The 19,957-nt window shown below is 42.2% G+C and overlaps 1 protein-coding gene across 1 annotated transcript; it reads left to right on the top strand.

The window, feature by feature from the left end:
• Positions 1-4,873: 4,873 nt before the first annotated feature.
• LOC310672823 (vomeronasal type-2 receptor 26-like) lies at positions 4,874-18,256 on the top strand (the record flags this gene model as incomplete). Its single annotated transcript, XM_083430479.1, has 6 exons — positions 4,874-5,088; positions 9,718-10,009; positions 10,555-11,367; positions 13,792-14,019; positions 16,168-16,294; positions 17,346-18,256. 6 exons carry the CDS (start codon positions 4,874-4,876, stop codon positions 18,254-18,256), a joined length of 2,586 nt encoding a protein of 861 aa, XP_083286605.1.
• Between the last annotated feature and the right edge of the window lie 1,701 nt (positions 18,257-19,957).

The following is a 19,957-nucleotide window of genomic DNA, read 5'->3' as shown; positions in this document are numbered from 1 at the left end:
AAATTCTGCTTCTAGTATTAAAAACAGCAACTGGAAAACGGAATCTCACTTGAGTGTATTAATGCCTGAGGGAACCACCAGAAGGCCCTTGGAGCTGGACCTCAGTATCTGGTCTGGACGATGGGTGTGGAGACGCTTCTTTAGATATAAAGGGCCAATGTTATTTAGGGTTTTCAAGGTCGGCATCAACAAATGAATGCGACAGCTGTCTGTTTGGTGGGAGTGAGAGGGGCACCACGATAGCTGAAACCAGAGACAATGATGAAGAAGAACCACCACCACTTGTAAGTAAGAAGGCAGGGGAGTGGTGGTGGCATGAAGGCAGGTTGAGATTGGTGGCGTAGTCCCCACTCACCCCCATGGAGCAGACCTCTGACTTATTTGCCCTGAGCTGCTGGAGAAGGGCAGGATCCATCCTTTTTGTCTCATTCTCTTATAGAGCACCAGCACTCATAGACATCCAATGAATCAGAAGGTTGGGAGATTGAGAGCAAACAAAAGATTGAATCATGCAGTAGATAGTTTCTTCCCCCAAATGCCAGTCGCTGGTGACCAGTGCCTGGCAAGGCCCATTGCTTTCATGCCCTGCTTGTGAGCTTCTCAGCAATGTCTGATTGGCCACTGTGTTGCAGGACTAGATGGGAGTTTGGGCTAACCCAGCAGGGCTGTTCTTAGCCAAGTTCAAGCCAAACTCATCCCCGAAATGCAAGTGACTCATGTTGCAGTTTGAAGCCACATCTGTGATTTGGTGTAAACATATTTTCCCTCAGCTCTGTCATTGCCCCTTGAACCATGTAGAGATCCCAAGAACTTTCTCCCCTTTTAATTATAAAAATGATAGTGATTTATTCTTCCCAAAGCTCAAGAGAGATCTCTGGCAATTGCCCAAACATCAGAAGCCAAGAAAGCCTGAGGTTATACATATCACACTGTGCTGGAGGGTGTTAACTTCTGATTATCTGGCTGTGGGGGAGAAAGGAGAAGTCAAAATAGAGGTGTAGGAGGCCAAGACAGAATGACCTCCCTGCTGTGGCTTCTGCTGCTTCCTCTGTTTCTAATGGACCATCAAGTCTTGACGCGCAGCGTAAATTAATAATGCCGAGTTTTAAAGAATAAAAGCTTTACTAAGGTAAAATAAACTTCTTCATAAACAACATGGTTCCAAACAGTTTGACACTCAGATTACATAGTGACTCTGCTCACAACCGAAGCAGACAGACTCTGATTTCTTACAGAGAACACAAAAGAGAAACTGGCTACTATGTCACATGTCAGAGTCACCCAACTGTTCGCAGTTAGGCCTGAATAACTTCAGGAGGCCCAAATGACTGTGTAGTCCCAGCACTTTCCAGCCTGCTTTGCTGCTTCTGCTCTCATGTGTCTTTGTCACATGACAAGTCTGTGGGAAGCTGAAAGCAAAGTGCTCCTTAAAGTTGATGAGGGAAGAAAATGAAGGGCAGAGTTACTCACGGCCTGGAGATTTCCTCATTAGCGGAATAATATCTCCAAGAAGCTTTGCTGAGCAACTTCCATATAACTTTCCCCAGGCCCCAGGAACCAAGCTTAAAGTATAAATAATTAAATACATCATGAATATCATGCTTCTCCACCACCGTTTCAATGGTTCCCTTTAACCGGGAAATAGTTCTTATTTCAGGGATAGGGAGACAGTGGCCCTTCAGGCGCTGCTGGACTCCGGCTCCTATCATCCTGACCACTGTTTGTGGAGGCCGAGGCTGAGAGGAGTTTCTAACCTCTTTTCCTTTTGCTCCCTACGGTCTTCAAATTAAAAGAATATCGGAGATCCCGGGGCACAGGGAGGCTAGGCTGGCCTCAACCAGAATCAGGGCTTTTTTGGCCGTGGCCCGGATCTGGTGGAACGCTCTGTCACAAGAGACTAGGGCCCTGCGGGACTTGACATCTTTCCGCAGGACCTGCAAGACAGAGTTGTTCCACCAGGCCTTTGGCCAAGGCACAGTCTGACCCCCTCCTTTGGTAATCCTCACAGAATTCTAGCCCAATGGTTGCCATTAATTTGATAAGAAATGATATTAAAATGAAATGATTTTAGAATGCTACTTTTATTGTTGTCAGCCGCTCTGAGCCTGGCTTCGGCTGGGGAGGGCGGGGTATAAATAAATTATTATTATTATTATTATTATTATTATTATTATTATTATTATTATCCATGTCTTTTAAAATTATAAGCTTGAGGACATAGGCAGTTTTAGGAATGATATTTGTAAGCTACAGTGGGAGTTTGGTCACAGAGCAAGATCAGGACACTATAAATAAACTGAGGCCTTTGTACAGTTGTAGAATTGTAGAGTTGAATGTCCCCACCCCTCTGAATCTTGAGTGGAACCACAGGTTGTTGTTGGAATTAAAAAATAATCTGGATCCCAGATAGTATTTTCCTGAGGGCTGCAATAAACTCCACAAATATTATTATTATCCTTATGTACTCAATTTATATACCACCCTATACCGGGAGGTCACAGAACAAAATCAAAGTATAACTATGAAACCACAAATTTTATAATCAAAAAACAATGCCCCAATAATCCTCCCCCCTTGCATAGACACTGCAATTCCAGCTAACCTGTGTATGGTGAGAAAAAGGTCCGAAAGCATCGTTGTCAAAGTTCCCTTAGCTCATTTGTGATGCAGAGGAGATAGATAATTGACAGTAGACCTCTTAAAGCTTCTGATTCCCGATTCATCACTAATAGCAATTGTGGAGTTGCCTATTGTTGCTTAAAATTATTCCTCTTCGATCTTGAGTTAGACTGCATATTAGTCATAGCTGAATTTCCTAAGCTGCTTAAGACATTGTCAACTGAATTCCTATAGTACAAAATGAACTAAGCTAAATTAGAAGAAAAGGGACATTAAACGAGCTGCATGAAGGACATAGATAAAAGGTCATATGGAAATCTGCAACTTTCATATGGAAATATTTCTGGCACGTGAGTTTTGATGAGAATCAAAAGTACAAGACAAGGAGAAAACTTAGTACATGGAAGGACATGACTGAAACTTGATATTAGCTAAGCCAGACACCTCAGTTTGATTAATTATTATTAATAATAAAAAGTAAATTTCTATAGCACCCATTGGCCATAGATGTCAGGGTGGTTCACAACATAAAAAGACAATATAAAAAAGACATAATACATAATAAAAAAGAACACAAACTAACCAATAACCCCTCCACCAGAAGACATTTAAAAGGGCCTTGGATGTCAAACAGCCAATGTCCTGCTTAAAAAGGAACGTTTCGCTCGGCACCTAAAGGTGTACAATGAAGGTACCAGCCGAACCTCCCTAGAGAGCATTCCACAAATTGTGTCCTTGAGGAATCCCCTGGAATCTTTGTGAATCCTCTAAGCCCCTCACCCTTGTCCACCCGGTTATGAGATAGTGAGGGCGATCACCTTTGAATCCCTTGAAAATGACATGGAACTGAAGAAGGAGGTTGGAAAGAATGATGCTCTTTCCCACTTCCTCTTACAGCTTCGGAATATAAAATACCCAGTTGTTTTTAGGGGCCTAAAAAGGTTGGTAGACCCTGGCTAAGGAATGAAGACTGTAAAAGTGGGACAATAGAGATGCATAAAATCATGGAGAAAGCGAAAATGAGTAGGTTTTTCCTGAAAAATTATTACTAAAAGAGGCATCCACGGAAGAATCCACGTGGAGAATCTAGATAGAAAATAGGAAGCAATTTTTTGGATACTGTAGCCCAATGGAGAACTTCACTGACACAGGAAAGAGTGAAGAAGTACGCATGCACGGGACACGGGTGGCGCTGTGGGTTAAACCACAGAGCCTAGGACTTGTATGATCAGAAGGTCAGCGGTTCAAATCCCAGCGACAGGGTGAGCTCCCGTTGCTGCTTCCCTGCTCCTGCCAACCTAGCACTTCGAAAACACGTAAAAGTGCAAGTACATAAATAGGTACCGCTCCAGCGGGAAGGTAAATGGCATTTCCGTGCGCTGCTCTGGTTCGCCAGAAGCGGCTTAGTCATGCTGGCCACATGACCCGGAAGCTGTATCCCGGCTCCCTCGGCCAGTAAAGCGAGATGAGCGCCGCAACCCCAGAGTCAGTCACGACTGGACCTAATGGTCAGGGGTACCTTTACCTTTACCTATGCATGCACATGAAAGCTCATACCAATAACAAACTTAGTTGGTCTCTAAGGTGCTACTGGAAGGATTTTTTTTTAATTTTGTTTCAGCTGCTAACTGAGACACTTTTAAAAGACACACGACTTCCAGGATCAGAGGCTGCATATCTCTGAATGCCAGTTGCTGGGATCAACTCTACTGCCATCAGCTTGGGTGGATCCCAGAAATGTCTGATTGGCCACTGGGTGCAACAGGATACTGCATTGGATTAAGCTTTGAACTGAACCAGCAGCAGGACTCTTCTAATGCTCTTGTCAGCAGCAAAGTTCAGGCCAAACTCTCACTCACCACGTGACCCATGTCAAACTTTGGAGCAGCAACTTTGTTTCCTCCCAAACATGTTTATCTCCAACTCTGCACCTGCCCCTCAAGCCACACAGAGACTTCATGTTGTTGCAAAGGGGAACTTCCTTCCCTTTATAATTATCAACATCATAGTGATTTATTTTGCCTTGTTCCTGAGGGAAAGGTTGATGCACAGAAGATCACCTGTGTCAGAGAGAGACTGAGTCAAGACTGACAGTAAGAGCGGTGGGATACATCTGTGTGAGGTTTAATGGCTCTGAAGCTATCGCTGAGCACTACCCATATTGCATAAATAAGAGTTTTTTGGCTTCTTTTGATGTAGCTGGCTATGGGGGGTGAGAGGAACATTCACAAGAGAGGTGTAGCAATCAGTCAGAATGAGATCCCAGATGCTGATGCTGCTCATTTTGCTTGAATCCTGTAGAAACGTGAAGGCAAAATGCCCCTTGAATCCAATCCGGGAAGGAATCAAAGCACAGAATTATTTCCAGACTGGCGACTTCCTCATTGGCGGGATAATATCTCCAAATGTGCTTGGTCTACAACTTCCATACATCTTTTCGGAGCCCCCAGTAACCAGGTTTAGGGATGAGTAAGTAATTATATGCAGAAGGATGTCACGTTTCCCCAATGGCTCCTGTTTACTAGGGAAATAGTCTCCATTTTAGGGGTGAGGACTCTGTGGTCTTCCAGATGTTGCAGGACTGCAGCTCCCATCACCCCTGATCACTGGCCATGCTGGCAGGGGCTGAAGGGAACTTGAGTTTCTCAGCAGCTAGTGGCTTGCATGTTCCCAGACGTGCTCTATTTTTACCTGCTGTGCTGTTGTGTTGCTTGCTGAAGAACACAGGTGCATAAATGAACCTGATCAGGCCTCAAAATGATTCACTGAATGATCACACCTGTATTCATAAGATGAATGGGACAGTGGAGAAAATCCTACTTTGTGTTCCTGGTATGCATGTGTAATAGCACTTTCTGAACACTTGACCCAATGCAGCAGAGTTTTTAATGGACACGTAAATAGAACCAAATTTTTAAGCATGTGGTTGTTCTTTACAGATCACATTAAGAAGCCAGCACAGTTATTGCAACCCCTATAACACATGTATCTCTATGGAAAGGACTAATTAACCAGGGAGCCTATTATGTATGTACATTAAGGTTACTTCCTTTTTTTTTTTTTTTTAGACTTCTTTTTATTGAGTTTTCCGAACAATTCACACATAACAAACAGTCCTAAAGAGAGTCATAACATACAAACAACATCCAAGAAAAAAAACACAAAAAAACAAAGAGCACAGAAAAACCGAGAAAGAGGACTGTTTGCAATGGATGCAAACTACAAGAAAGAAGATTCCACCTAAACATTAGGAAGAACTTCCTGACAGTAAGAGCTGTTCGACAGTGGAATTTGCTGCCAAGGAGTGTGGTGGAGTCTCCTTCTTTGGAGGTCTTTAAGCAGAGGCTTGACAACCATATGTCAGGAGTGCTCTGATGGTGTTTCCTGCTTGGCAGGGGGTTGGACTCGATGGCCCTTGTGGTCTCTTCCAACTCTATGATTCTATGATTCTATGATTCTATGAAAGAGGGGGGGGGGGGAACAACAAAAACAACAAAAAAAACAACAACGCATTAAATAAATCAGAGAAGTACTTCCCTTCATCTCGGTCTAGGTTATGTAACCATCCTTCCTTTCTGCGGTCTCTGATCTCTCTCCATATCTCCACTTCACAGATTTTATATTTCGCCTACTGTAATTTTAATATTACCTAAATTTGTTTCTGTATATGTTATAAATTTATTCCAATCATTAATAAATTTTTTACTTTTTTGATGCCTGATTCTTTGTGTCAACTTATCTAATTCTATGTATTCAAATAATTTAATCTGCCAATCTTTAATTGTTGGGATCTTAGGGGTTTTCCAGTTCTGCGCCAACAATATTCTAGCTGCTGCCATCGCATACTGGAACATTGTCTTATCATCTTTTTTAATTTCCTCACCAACCATCCCTAACAGAAAAGCCTCCGGTTTCTTGGGAAAATTGTATTTCAGGATCTTTTTTAATTCCTTATAAATGAGTCCCCAAAACCTTTTCACCTCTACACATGTCCACCACATATGGTAGAAATCACCCTCTTTTATTTTGCACTTCCAACACTTCTTATCCCCGGTCTTATACATTTTCTGCAACTTTACTGGAGTGATGTACCAGCGATACATCATTTTTTCCATATTTTCCCGAATTCCCATACAGGCTGTAAATTTCATATCTATTTTCCATAGTTGTGTCCATCTATCATATTCTAAGTTGTGTCCCAAATCTATAGCCCATTTTATCATAACCTCCTTCACCTCCTCATCTTTAGTATCCCAATCCAGTAATTGACCATACATCTTGGATAGAAGTTTGGTGTTTCCTTCTACTATTTCCACCTGGAATTTCGATTTTTTCTCATTTATTCCTATCTTTTTATGTTCGTTCCATAAGGCGTTTATTTGGTGGACTTGTAGCCAACTTACTTGCCTATCTTTTAGCTCCTCATATGTTCTAAGCTTCCATCCTTTATCCGATCTGACCAATAGGTCTTCATAAGTCCATCTTTGCTTGTCCATATTTGGTTTTTTAATCTTTAAAATATCAGTGGGTGATAACCACCATGGAGTGCTTTTTTTCTAGGAATCTTTTATTTCTGTCCCAAACCTCTAGTAACGCTCCTCTAATAATATGGTTTGAAAAACCCTCATGTATCTTCCCTTTATCCTGCCATAAATAGGCGTGCCAGCCGAACCTGGTGTTGAATCCTTCTAGATCCAACAGGTCAGTATTATTTAAAGTAATCCATTCTTTGATCCAACACAGGCACGACGCATCGTAGTATAATTGCAGGTTTGGGACACGAACCCTCCTCTCTATGGTCGGTGAGAATTTTGAACTTAATTCTTGCTCTTTTCCCCTGCCAGATAAATCTGGACAGGGTTTTCTGCCAATCTTTAAACCTTGTGATACCTCTGATCACAGGAATGTTTTGAAATAAAAACAGCAATCTCGGCAACACAGACATCTTAATTGCTGCCATCCTTCCTGACCAGGATAACCTTATCCTACTCCATATGTCTAAATCTCTTTTTATCTCGTTCCAGGTCTTATTGTAATTATTTTCTACTAGATTTATGTTTTTCGTTGAAATCCAAATACCCAAATATTTTACTTTTTTCACAACTTTTATTCCTGTTTGGACCTCTAGCTGTTTTCTTTGATCTTCCTCCAGATTCTTTGTTAAGATCTTGGTTTTAATTTTGTTTAGTTTAAAGCCAGAGACTTTCCCAAATTCTTCTAATATCTCTATAACTTTGCCGATGCCTCCTACTGGATCTTCAAGAGAGATAACTAAATCATCGGCATAAACCTTTAATTTGTATTCTTTTTCTCCAATTTTAATTCCTCCTACTTCAGGTGTTTTCCTTATCTTGTTTGCAAGTACCTCTAGAACCATTATAAATAAGAGAGGGGACAGAGGGCATCCCTGTCTCGTACCCTTCGATATCGTGAATGAGTTGGATAGACTATTATTTATGATTAGTTTAGCTCTTTGTGTTGAGTAAATGCCTTTTATTCCTTTCAAAAAGGGTCCATCTATCCCTGCCCTCTCCATACAATTTAGCAGGAACTCCCATGATACGTTATCGAATGCCTTTTCAACGTCAATAAAAATCAACGCTGCAGATATGTCAATCCTAAGGTCTAAGTATTCGATAATATTAATTATATGTCTAACGTTATCTTTCAATTGTCTATTAGGAAGGAACCCTGCTTGGTCTTTATGTATAAATTTTACTAGGTGTTTTTTTAATCTAGTCGCCATTATCTCTGCAAAGATCTTATAGTCGTTGTTAAGCAATGATATCGGTCTATAATTCCTTATGTCTAATTTATCCGAATCTGGTTTAGCTATTAAAGTAATATGAGCTTCCTTCCAGGAATCTGGTATCTTTCCTTCTCTCATGATGCTGTTCATCACATCACATAGCACCGGAGCTAGGTATTCCTCTAATGTTTTGTAATATTTTGCTGAGAGGCCATCAGGAGGTTACTTCCAATAACATATACTCCAAGTGTTGTGTTTGCTGTTCATGTTAAGTTTATAGTGTTACTGTTGAAAACCAAAACAAAACATATTTAAACAGACAAAACAAAAGTCTTTTGTGCTGATATTTGGGAGGGCATTTGATTCCATCCATTCCCCTGTCTGAAATAACCTCCCAGAAAATATCAGCAGAATTAGGGTCTGCGACTCCATTGCAATGAGATTGAACAGTTCCCACAGGGAGAAATATGAGTGACAAGGAAACTATTCTCCTGGATAAAATGCTAGTTTAAGTGGACATTATCTCAACCTGAAACTACACTAGAATCCCCCCTGGATGCAGAATAAGACACGCAATTGCAAGCTTAGCCAAGTCCAGTGCTTCCGGGGAATTAATTTGGCTCCAGGGACATTTTCTCTGCTTCACCCCCCCCCCCAGCAGCAATCCACATTCCTAAGATTCCCCGCTCACTGCTGAGCCAGACACCTGAATTCACTTGCACCGGAGAGACGGAAGGAAATACATCCTTCTGATGGTTTGTTTCACATAAAGACTGGTTGGAACTGACCTTTACCAAATAACAGCCCAATCCGAATCATGCCTATTGAAAATAAGCCATACTAATGAAATAGAGAGCTAAACAGACTTAGCTCTCCATTGCAGTTGGCTCTTTATGCAACTCCTTTGTAGCAGCCAATACTAGCCTTAGCAGCCACTTCCCCATATTTCTCACACATTCGGAAAGAAGAATGTTTTCTTCATTTTCCTTCCTTGAAGATTGTGTGCTTCTCCTCTTGAGAAATCCTTATATTTTAATTCTTAGGTGGCAAATGGATTTTCATCTTGTAAGAAGGATATGTCTCTTCTCACCCTTCAAACAAACATACAGACTAGGGTCCCCATATTGTGACAAGTGAAAATCCAGACAAAAAGATTTATTGGCAAAGTTTTTGAGTTATTTTAAAGGAAATTCCAGTGATTTCCACCCACACACTGTTTTCAACTGCTGTCTTCCTGCTATGTCTGTATGGCAGCCCTAATGCAGACCATGATTTAGGGAATCAAATACTATTTATTTTCATTAAGTGGTGAATAGTTTGACACTTTTTATTTGATTGATTTCGTGCAGAGCGCCATTTAGGTTCTACTGGCATATCTCATCCTTCTTGTTCGCCATCCAAGAGATCAACCGGGATCCCAGGCTCTTACCCAACATCACTCTGGGCTACAGCCTCTATGAGAACTATTACAATGCAAGGATCACTTCTGATGCCATGCTAGACCTGCTTGCAGGTGGGGAAAGCAATATTCCAAACTATCGCTGTGGAAAATGGAATAATATCTTGGCTGTTTTTGAAGGAGCCAATTCCATCATCTCCAATGTGATTTCAACAACGTCAGGCATGTACAAAATCCTACAGGTAGGAAGGGTGGAGCATTGAGGGACACAAAAGAGGTCCAGCAGCAAAATAATTTCACTTTATCATCAGCAAAAAGAGGGCGAAAATACTGAGCTATGTTAAGTTAGATAGCTCAGTTGGTTAGAGTGTGGTGCTGCCAACTTCAAGGTTGCAGGCTTGATCCCCTTATGGGACAGCTGCATTGCAGGGGGGAGGAAAAGTTGAACCTCAGGGTCTCTTCCAACTCTATGATTCTATGATTCTTCCCTGCTAGGGAAGCTTTTAATGTTTAATAGGTTATTGTATTTTATTGTTCTGTTGGAGGCCGCCCAGAGTGGCTGGCGAAACCCAGGCAGATTATTATTATTATTATTATTATTATTATTATTATTATTATTGAGACTTTGTTAGGGTTACAGCCTCCCGAAGTTTCAAAGTAAAACTATCAGCCCCAGTCAGCAAAATAAATAAAACTAGCAAAATATTTGTTAGGTATTAAATATTTCAGGCTAATCCTATACTTTGCTCTGAAAATGAAACACTATATTTTTTCCTCCCCACTCCAGATTAGTTATGGCTTTGTATCTGGGGTTGTTGATGAGGACACTGAAGTCCCTTTTGTCTACCGTACGGTCCCCAATGAAGATGTTCAGTACACGGGGATTGTAAAGATGCTCCAGCATTTTGGATGGACATGGATCGGCGTCTTTGCTCCAGAGAATGAGAATGGAGAAAGGTTCTTGAGTGCCATGACATCTCTAATGGCCAGCAATGGAATTTGTGTTGCCTTTTCAGTAACAATACCAGACAGGAATGAACCTGGGAGGTTCACACAAAGTGAATTAATTGCCCTACGGAGACAGACCAATGTATTCCTTTACTATGTAAACAGTCATACAGCACTGCGTACCCTCATGACACTAGAAGAAGTACTTTGGAAACAAGAACTTGGGTCAAAAGTATGGCTCACAACAGCTTTTCAAGACCTTGACATAAATTTGCTTTATGGTCCCAAGTTCTTGAAGTATATCCATGGTTCATTCTCCTTTGTAATGAAGACCAAAATAAGGAGCAAACGTGACTGCTGTAAATCAGAGTCCCATCTTTTTAATCTGTTTCGGCAAAAAGCATTTAGTTGTTCATACTCAAAGCACGTCCTCGCTGTGAGAGGTTGGACAAGATGCAGAGATGTGGAGGATCCGGAGGTGCCGTCTGAAGAGGAGCTGCAGAGTGTTCTGTCTCAAGACAGCCTCAGAACATACTTCAGTCTCCAAATCATGGCACATGCTTTAAATGTTGCCTGTTCATCCAGATCAAAGCAGATGTTGATGGCGGGTGGAGGAGACCAGTTTGCATGTCAAAGGCTACAGCCATGGCAGGTATTTCCTTTCCCTTTCTAGAAATCAAAGTTCTTTCTACCATTCTCATTGATTTAGACACGAATGCAACAGTGAGGAAAAGGTTTTTGTTTTATTTATTTAGATTTAGATTCTTTTTAAAAGGCTCCTGCTGGAAGATGTATAAACAGTGTGTATTACATAAAATCTCAAGGTGGTCTACTGCAATGAAAAACATAGGACAATATAATAAAACCATAAGAAGCCAAAACAAGTTAAAAGCAGACATCCCTCCACATGGAGGGTGTCTGTTTAATCTTGCCTGTAGGAGAAATTGTGGCACGACAGGAGTTTTGAGTTCCAAGGAAGCATGGCTGAGGCATCTAAAATGTTCGGGTGTTTAGTCCTCCGAAGATTCCAGGCCAGGTATGCCAGGACTTTGGAGCTCAAAGGGAGCAGGGATGAGATGTCCAAAATGCTTTGAAATGCTGGTCTATCCGACCTAAAACTTTACTACGAGGCAGCCTGTTTCACCTGGCTAAAAGATTGGTGCACGTTGCAGGATTCGGACCTCCTGGACCTGGAAGGTTTTGACAACCGTTGGGGATGGCACGCCTACCTAATATATGGAAAAGCGAAAATTCATAAAAACTTTACCAACCATATAATAAGAAAGTCACTCTTTGCTGTATGGAGAAAAATATAAAGACCTGATGGAGCCTAAAGTCCTGTGGTGGACTTCTCCAGTAGAAGCCATAGCAGTAAAACGGAAAAATACTCAGGAAAGGTGGCCAACATATAAAATACTTCTAAAAAATGAAGACAACCAAATAAAATTAAAAAAACTTTGAGGAAATAAGAGACCACATTTCAGACTGGTTCCAATACCATCAGTTATTTGAAAAATTTAAATCTGACAAACAAAAGGGGTTCTCAACAGAAATTTCCCAAAGCTGACAGAATATGCTGAATTAGATGGTTTATCAGAAAAAATAAAGAATAAATCAAAACAGGGATTTGTTTCTAAATGGGAGGTTTTTTAAAGAATATCTGAATAATAATAATAATAATAATAATAATAATAATAATAATAATAACAACAACAACAACAACAACAACAACAATAATTTATATCCCGCCCTCCCCAGCCGAAGCCAGGCTCAGGGCGGCTAACAACAATAAAACAGTACAAAAGTATAGAACAAACAACACTCTAAAATCATTCATTATAAAATTAATTAATTCAAGCCACTGACAACCATTGGGCCAGAGCTCTGCAAAGATTGCCGAGGGAGGGAGTCAGGCTGTGCCCTGGCCAAAGTCCTGGTGGAACAGTTCTGTCTTGCAGGCCCTGCAGAAAGATGTCAAGTCCCGCAGGGCCCTGGTCTCTTGTGACAGAGTGTTCCACCAGATCGGAGCCACGGCCAAAAAAGCCCTGGCTCTAGTTGAGGCCAGCCAAACTTCTCTGTGGCCTGGGACCTTCAAGATGTTTTTATTTGAATACCGTAAGTTTCTCTGTGGGGCATACCAGGAGAAGCGGTCCCGTAGGTACGAGGGTCCTAGGCCGTATAGGGCTTTAAAGGTTAAAACCAGCACCTTAAACCTGATCCTGTACTCCACCGGGAGCCAAGGCAGCTGGTATAGCACCGGGTGAATGTGATCTCGCAGCGAAGACCCCGTAAGGAGTCTCGCTGCAGCATTCTGCACCCGCTGGAGTTTCTGGGTCAGTCTCAAGCGCAGCCGCACGTAGAGTGAGTTACAATAATCCAGTCTGGAGGTGACCGTCGTGTGGATCACAGTGGCTAGGTCAGGGCGAGAGAGGTAAGGAGCCAACTGCTTAGCTTGGCGGAGATGGAAAAATGCCGCCTTTGTTGTAGCTGCCATCTGCGCCTCCATGGAAAGGGAGGTGTCGAAGATTACACCCAAACTCTTAACGGACGGTGCTGGCACTAATTGCACCCCCGTAAGAGATGGGAGTTGCCCCCCCAATCCCATATCGTCCCATCCCAGCCACAGGACCTCTGTCTTCGAAGGATTTAGCTTCAACCGGCTCCCATGTAACCATCCAGCCACAGCTTCCAAACATCTGGCCAGTGTGTCTGGGGCCGAGTCAGGATGGCCATATAGTAGTTTAAATTCTGTTGCAGCATTCGAGGAACTTCAGTAATAGTTGAAAGGTAGATATAAGAAATTAGATTTAATGAGAATAAGTTTAATTATTAAAAAAATTGTGTATTGGCAATAAGAAATATGAATTTGAAGTATGGAATAGACGGGAGGTTGGGTCTTTAGTGTTAAGACCAATAGATGTTTGATTGTTTGCTAAGAATATTATGTGTCTATGGTTATTTTTCTAATTTGTGTATAATTTGGTATTTGTGTTTTTTGTTTGTTTGTTTTTCTTGTTGTATAAATAAAAACTTTTTTTTTTTTTAAAAAATGCTGGTCTTTTCCCTGTCATTCCAGCTTCACCCTTTCTTAAGAGAAACCCGGTTGTTGAACACTTCCATGGGCGGACTGTATTTGGGTGAGAATGGGGAGCTGCCAATCATGTTTGATATTGAGAATTGGGTGGTGCTTCCCAATGAGTCTTGTGTTAGAGTGAAAATTGGTAGTATAGAGAGAGAGGCATCGACTGACTTCAAGCTCTCCATTAACCCAGAAGCTATTGTGTGGCCCAAGAGGTTCAACCAGGTAAGAGCCCCTTTATTCCACATGATACACATGAAGATCTAGTAATCTGTTGAATATATACAAGAGGAATTCAAGTATAATCTTTTGGAAGTTTGGCTGATGCTTTCATTATAATTAATTAAGTAAATTATTAAATGTGTATAATACTCTTCATGTGCAGATACACACACACACATATGTTTCTATTTGTGTTTATTTGTTTGTATGTATGTAATTTTTTCATTTATTGTGGGAGCCTTTTTGTGGAACCTGATTGAGCCGCACAATATGGTCCATGGTAAATCCAGCAACAGAAAAATTCCTGTGGTGCCCGCCTTCCCTGGATGCCCTAAGCATGTACTTATTTTGCTTAATGGTTAATCCAGCCCGGCCCTGCGAGATCTCATGAGAATATCTCAGACCCCACGCATGAGCATCCTGGAGCCCAGTGAGCAAAAGAGAGAGCTTGGGAGTAAGGCCTGCTTGGCCTGCCAGCTCCGGAAGGTCAGGGTGGTTGTGCAGGAGCCGTTCCAAGGGGCTCATTCGAGTGCAGTCGAATTTTGGTTCTGGAACTTAATCCATGCCAAAAGTCCACTCAACTCCCCAAACTGTTCGAAAACTAAGGAACGGCTTCCAATTGGTTGCGGGAGCTTCCTGCACTCAACTGAAAGCCACTTGCTTCTGGGTTTGCAGCGTTCGGGAGCTGATATGTTTGGGAGCCAAACCATTCAGGAACCAAGGTACCGCTGTATATACATTTTTGCATATACTACTCCTTCCCCGGAATGTAAGCCCTGCATAAGATGTGATCATACTCTATGTTTAAATACTGCTCTTCATCAGAGTGTTTTATTGCTGCTGCTCTGGGATGGGATTTTTCTTTTCTTTTGTTTCTGCATCTTTTGCCCTGTGCCTAGAGAACCTGTTGGGTTATTTCCAAACTCTATGAATCAACTCCATTGACACAAATACTTCTCCTGTATGTATCTTCTTTTTTATTATTATTAGACTGTGCCTCAGTCCAGTAGTTCAAAGACCTATGTATTAATACTCTTTTCAGTACATTTCCGAGCACAATATAAAGTGTTGGTGCTGACCTTTAAAGCCCTAAACCGCCTCAGCCCAGTAGACCTGAAGGATCATCTCTACCCCCATCGTTCAGCCCAGACACTGAGGTTCAGCTCCGAGGGCCTTCTGGCGGTTCCCTCCCTGCAAGAAGTGAGGTTATAGGGAACCAGGCAGAGGGCCTTCTCGGTAGTGGTGCCTGCCCTGTGGTACGCCCTCCCATCAGATGTCAAGGAAATAAACAACTACCTGACTTTTATAGGACACCTGAAGGTAGCCATGTTTAGGGAAGTTCTTAATGATTGATGTTGTAATGTATTCCTAATCTTTTGTGGGCAGCCTCCCAGAGTGGCTGTGGAAACCCAGCCAGATGGGTGGGGTATAAATAAATTGTTATTGTTATTGTTATTATTTAAAAAGCAAACAGCAGGGAGGCTTCCGTTCTACATAATAATAATAGTAATAATAATTTATTATTTGTACCTCGCCCATCTGGCTGGGCCTCCCCAGCCACTCTGGGAGGTTTCCACACAGTCCAAAAACACACTAAGATGTCACACATTAAAAACTTCCCTGAACAGGGCTGCCTTAAGATGTCTTCTGAATGTCAGGTAGTTGTTTATTGCTTTGACATCTGATGGGAGGGCGTTTGACAGGGCGGGCGCCACTCCCGAAGAGCCCCTCTGCCTGGTTCCGTGTAGCTTTGCTTCTCGCAATGAGAGAATTGCCAGAAGGCCCTCGGCGCTGGACCTCAGTGTCCGGGCAGAATGATGGGGGTGGAGATGCTCCTTCAGGTATACTGGGCCGAGGCCATTTACATCAAGCATAGGAGCCAACTCCTAGGAGCTCTGGGGGCTTTGGGCCCCACATTAAAATATTTGAGGGGGCTGGGGCCCCATAAAGTTGATGGGCATCGATTATGTGTTGTGTGGCTTACCTGGACCCCCACAATATTTTACTCAAGTTGGCACCCCTTACATCAAGGGTGCTTTCTTGTGGGACTGGAGACCTTGCTGGGTTCTTTCCAGACTCTCTGAGTGAGTTCCATAGGCACAAATATTGCTGACATTTAACCTTTAATGTGCATCTTTTCTTTATGGCTAGACTGTGCCTCACGCCAGGTGTACCAAAAGGTGTCGCCCAGGATATGCCAAGGTGGTTCAAGAAGACAAGCCGCTTTGCTGCTACGCTTGTGTTCCATGTGGGGAAGGGACCATATCTACACAGGAAGGTGGGTGACAGCACAGGAGATGGAAATTGTTGGGAGAATTTGTTAGTCACAAACGTTCTGTGAAGATTCTAAAGACATATTTGGATGCATTTTTAATCGCCTTCCAGGAAGTTATTTGAAAGAAATGACTTGCAGGAAGCAATCTCTGGGATGCAAATTGGGTTCAGCCTGCTCTGCCCATAAGGCACACCTTTGGTTATTTTATACCAAACCATCTAGGATCAGAGAACCAGAACCACCCTCTCAAAGAAATTAAAAATGTCTTCAAAATAAACGAGAAATAGTGTAAATAGCAAATATTTATTTAAAAGAGAGAAAGCATGATGCACAATAATAAAAAAAATAGGTGAACATTCCATTCCATTGCATTGTAGAACAATTAAAAATTATGGGATTTCAGCAGGAAGTTATTGGATATCCCAGTCAAGGAGTTTGAGAACAGCTGTAGCAGCTTGGAAGAGAGGAGTTCAAGATATTAAAAATAAATAAATCATAAGTTGTGTGTCCTTGTTTCTCAGTTTGACCCTTTTTCATGGTTTGTATGTTTTGTGGTATTTTATTCATTGTGACTTGCTGTTTTTTTATTGATTATAGATTAGTAATTCTTTATTGTACATGGTAAGTATTAGCTGTTTATTATTTGCTGATATTAAATTTTACTGTTTACTATTCCTTAGTATTATTTTTGAATAGTATTGAATTTTGCTTAATTTGATATGTTGTTTATTTTAAAGTTATACTTTTATTATGACTTTTTGTGTGTGTGTTATGTCTGTGATCTTTGCTGTCTATTTTGTTGTTTCTTCAGCTTGTAACCCTCCTTCTGCATAGCAATACAGAAAGGCAGTTTACAAATTAAAAGTGAAATGAAATATGGAAATGAAGTAGTGTTACTGCCCGAAAACTATCGCATAAGGAAATGCACCGAAGCAGCTTCCATTTCTTACAATACATTCTCATTTTCTGATATCTCCTATGTGAGTGCATTTCTCGACATGTAATAGAATATGTCTGTAAGCAAAGCCAAAGCCATTCTTTTTCTCCTCCTCAGATGCAGAGCATTGCACCAAATGTCCAGAAGAACAATATCCAAACAAGGACCGAGATCACTGCATTCCGAGGAATATCACCTTCCTATCATATAAAGAATATTTGGGGATTCTCCTGACTTCTTTGGCTCTCTTCCTGTCCTTAACCACAGGCTTTGTTGTAGGGATCTTCATTAAATACAAGGAAACTCCCATAGTCAAAGCCAACAACAGGGACCTCTCCTACATCCTCCTTGTCTCCCTCCTGCTGTCCTTCTTGTCCTCCTTCCTCTTCATTGGCCGTCCCAGGAAAGTCACCTGCCTCCTTCGACAAACGGCCTTCAGCACCATCTTCTCAGTTGCTGTATCCTCTTTGCTGTCCAAAACAATCATGGTGGTGCTGGCCTTCCTGGCCACAAAGCCAGGGAACAGGGTGAGGAGATGGTTAGGGAAAAGTCTGGCCAACTCCATTGTCCTTTCCTGCTCCAGTGTCCAAATGGTCATTTGCATCATTTGGCTGTGTATCTCTCCCCCATTCCCAGACTCTGACAAGCATTCCCAGCCTGGAGAGATCACTCTGCAATGCAATGAAGGGTCTGTTGCCATGTTTTATGCTGCCCTGGGTTATATGGGCTTCCTGGCTGCCATCTGCTTCACGGTGGCTTTCCTGGCCAGGAAGCTGCCTGGCGCCTTCAATGAAGCCAAGCTGATCACCTTCAGCATGCTGGTCTTCTGCAGCGTTTGGGTCTCCTTTGTGCCCACCTACCTGAGCACCAAGGGGAAATACATGGTAGCCGTGCAGATCTTCTCCATCTTGGCTTCTAGTGCTGGGCTTCTGGGCTGCATCTTCATTCCCAAATGCTACATTCTTGTGCTGAGGCCTGATCTAAACACAAAGGAACAGCTGGCCACAAAACCTAAAGTTGTTGTCTGATTCTTAGCATATTTATAACTGTATTCCACCACAGTAGTAATGAAACACACAGAGTTGACTTGGGAATGAATGTATCTCTTTAGATTAAGTTTTTCATTCATCTTGAATGATGAAAGGGAATCATTGAATCACATCCCTGGAGATTTTCTGGATTTACAACTTTTAGGGATATCCCTACCTGTAGAGTTACCCGGAGTGCAGCCTCCCTCTTCATACATAATTATCCTTCTCTACCATATCCAGTTTGTACTTTGACATGACCCAATTTCCTTTCTTCCTGAGTTCATAACCTAAGCCTACGTAATAACTTAGTGTAACTTGAAATTCTGCTTGTAGTATTAAAAACAGCAACTGAAAAACGGAATCTCACTTGGGTGTATTAATACCTGAGGGAACCACCAGAAGGCCCTTGGAGCTGGACCTCAGTATTTGGTCTGGACGATGGGTGTGGAGACGCTTCTTTAGATATACAGGGCCAATGTTATTTAGGGTTTTCAAAGTTGGCATCAACAAATGAATGTGACAGCTGTCTGGTGGGAGTGAGAGGGGCACCACGATAGCTGGAACCAGAGACAATGATGAAGAAGAACCACCACCACTTGTAAGTAAGAAGGCAGGGGAGTGGTGGTGGCATGAAGGCAGGTTGAGATTGGTGGGGCAGTCCCCACTCACCCCCATGGAGCAGACCTCTCACTTATTTGCCCTGAGCTGCTGAAGAAGGGCAGGATGCACCCCTTTTGTCTCCCTCTCTTATATAGCACCAGCACTCAGAGACATCCAATGAATCGGAAGGTTGGGAGATTGAGAGGAAACAAAAGATTGAATCATGCAGTACATAGTTTCTTCCCCCAAATGCCAGTCGCTGGTGACCAGTGCCTGGCAAGGCCCATTGCTTTCATGCCCTGCTTGTGAGCTTCTCAGCAATGTCTGATTGGCCACTGTGTTGCAGGACTAGATGGGAGTTTGGACTAACCCAGCTGGGCTGTTCTTAGCAAAGTTCAAGCCAAACTCATCCCCAAAATGCAAGTGACTCATGTTGCAGTTTGAAGCCACATCTGCGATTTGGCGTAAACATATTTTCTGTCAGCTCTGTCAGTGCCCCTTGAACCCTGTAGAGATCCCAAAAACTTTCTCCCCTTTTAATTATAAAAATGATAGTGATTTATTCTTCCCAAAGCTCAAGAGAGATCTCTGGCAGTTGCCCAAACATCAGAAGCCAAGAAAGCCCGAGGTTATACATATCACACTGTGCTGGAGGGTGTTGACTTCTTCTGATTACCTGGCTGTGGGGGAGAAAGGAGAAGTCAAAATAGAGGTGTAGGAGGCCAAGCCAGAATGACCTCCCTGCTGTGGCTTCTGCTGCTGCCTCTGCTTCTAATGGACCATCAAGTCTTGACGCGCAGCGTAAATTAATAATGCAGTTTTAAAGAATAAAAGCTTTACTAAGTTAAAATAAACTTCTTCATAAACTACTTGGTTCCAAACAGTTTGACACTCAGATTACATAGTGACTCAGCTCACAAGTGAAGCAGACAGACTCTGATTTCTTACAGAGAGCACAAAAGAGAAACTGGCTGCTATGTCACATGTCAGAGTGACCCAACAGATAGCAGTTAGGCCTGAATAACTTTAGTAGGCCCAAATGACTGCGCAGTCCCAGCACTTCCCAGCCTGCTTTGCTGCTTCTGCTCTCATGCGTCT

This window comes from Podarcis tiliguerta (assembly GCF_965153285.1).
Source record: "Podarcis tiliguerta genome assembly, chromosome: 2".
In the NCBI taxonomy this organism is placed as follows: domain Eukaryota; kingdom Metazoa; phylum Chordata; class Lepidosauria; order Squamata; family Lacertidae; genus Podarcis; species Podarcis tiliguerta.
The sequence above is the reverse complement of the archived record's forward strand: the minus strand, read 5'-3'. Positions and strand labels throughout refer to the sequence as shown.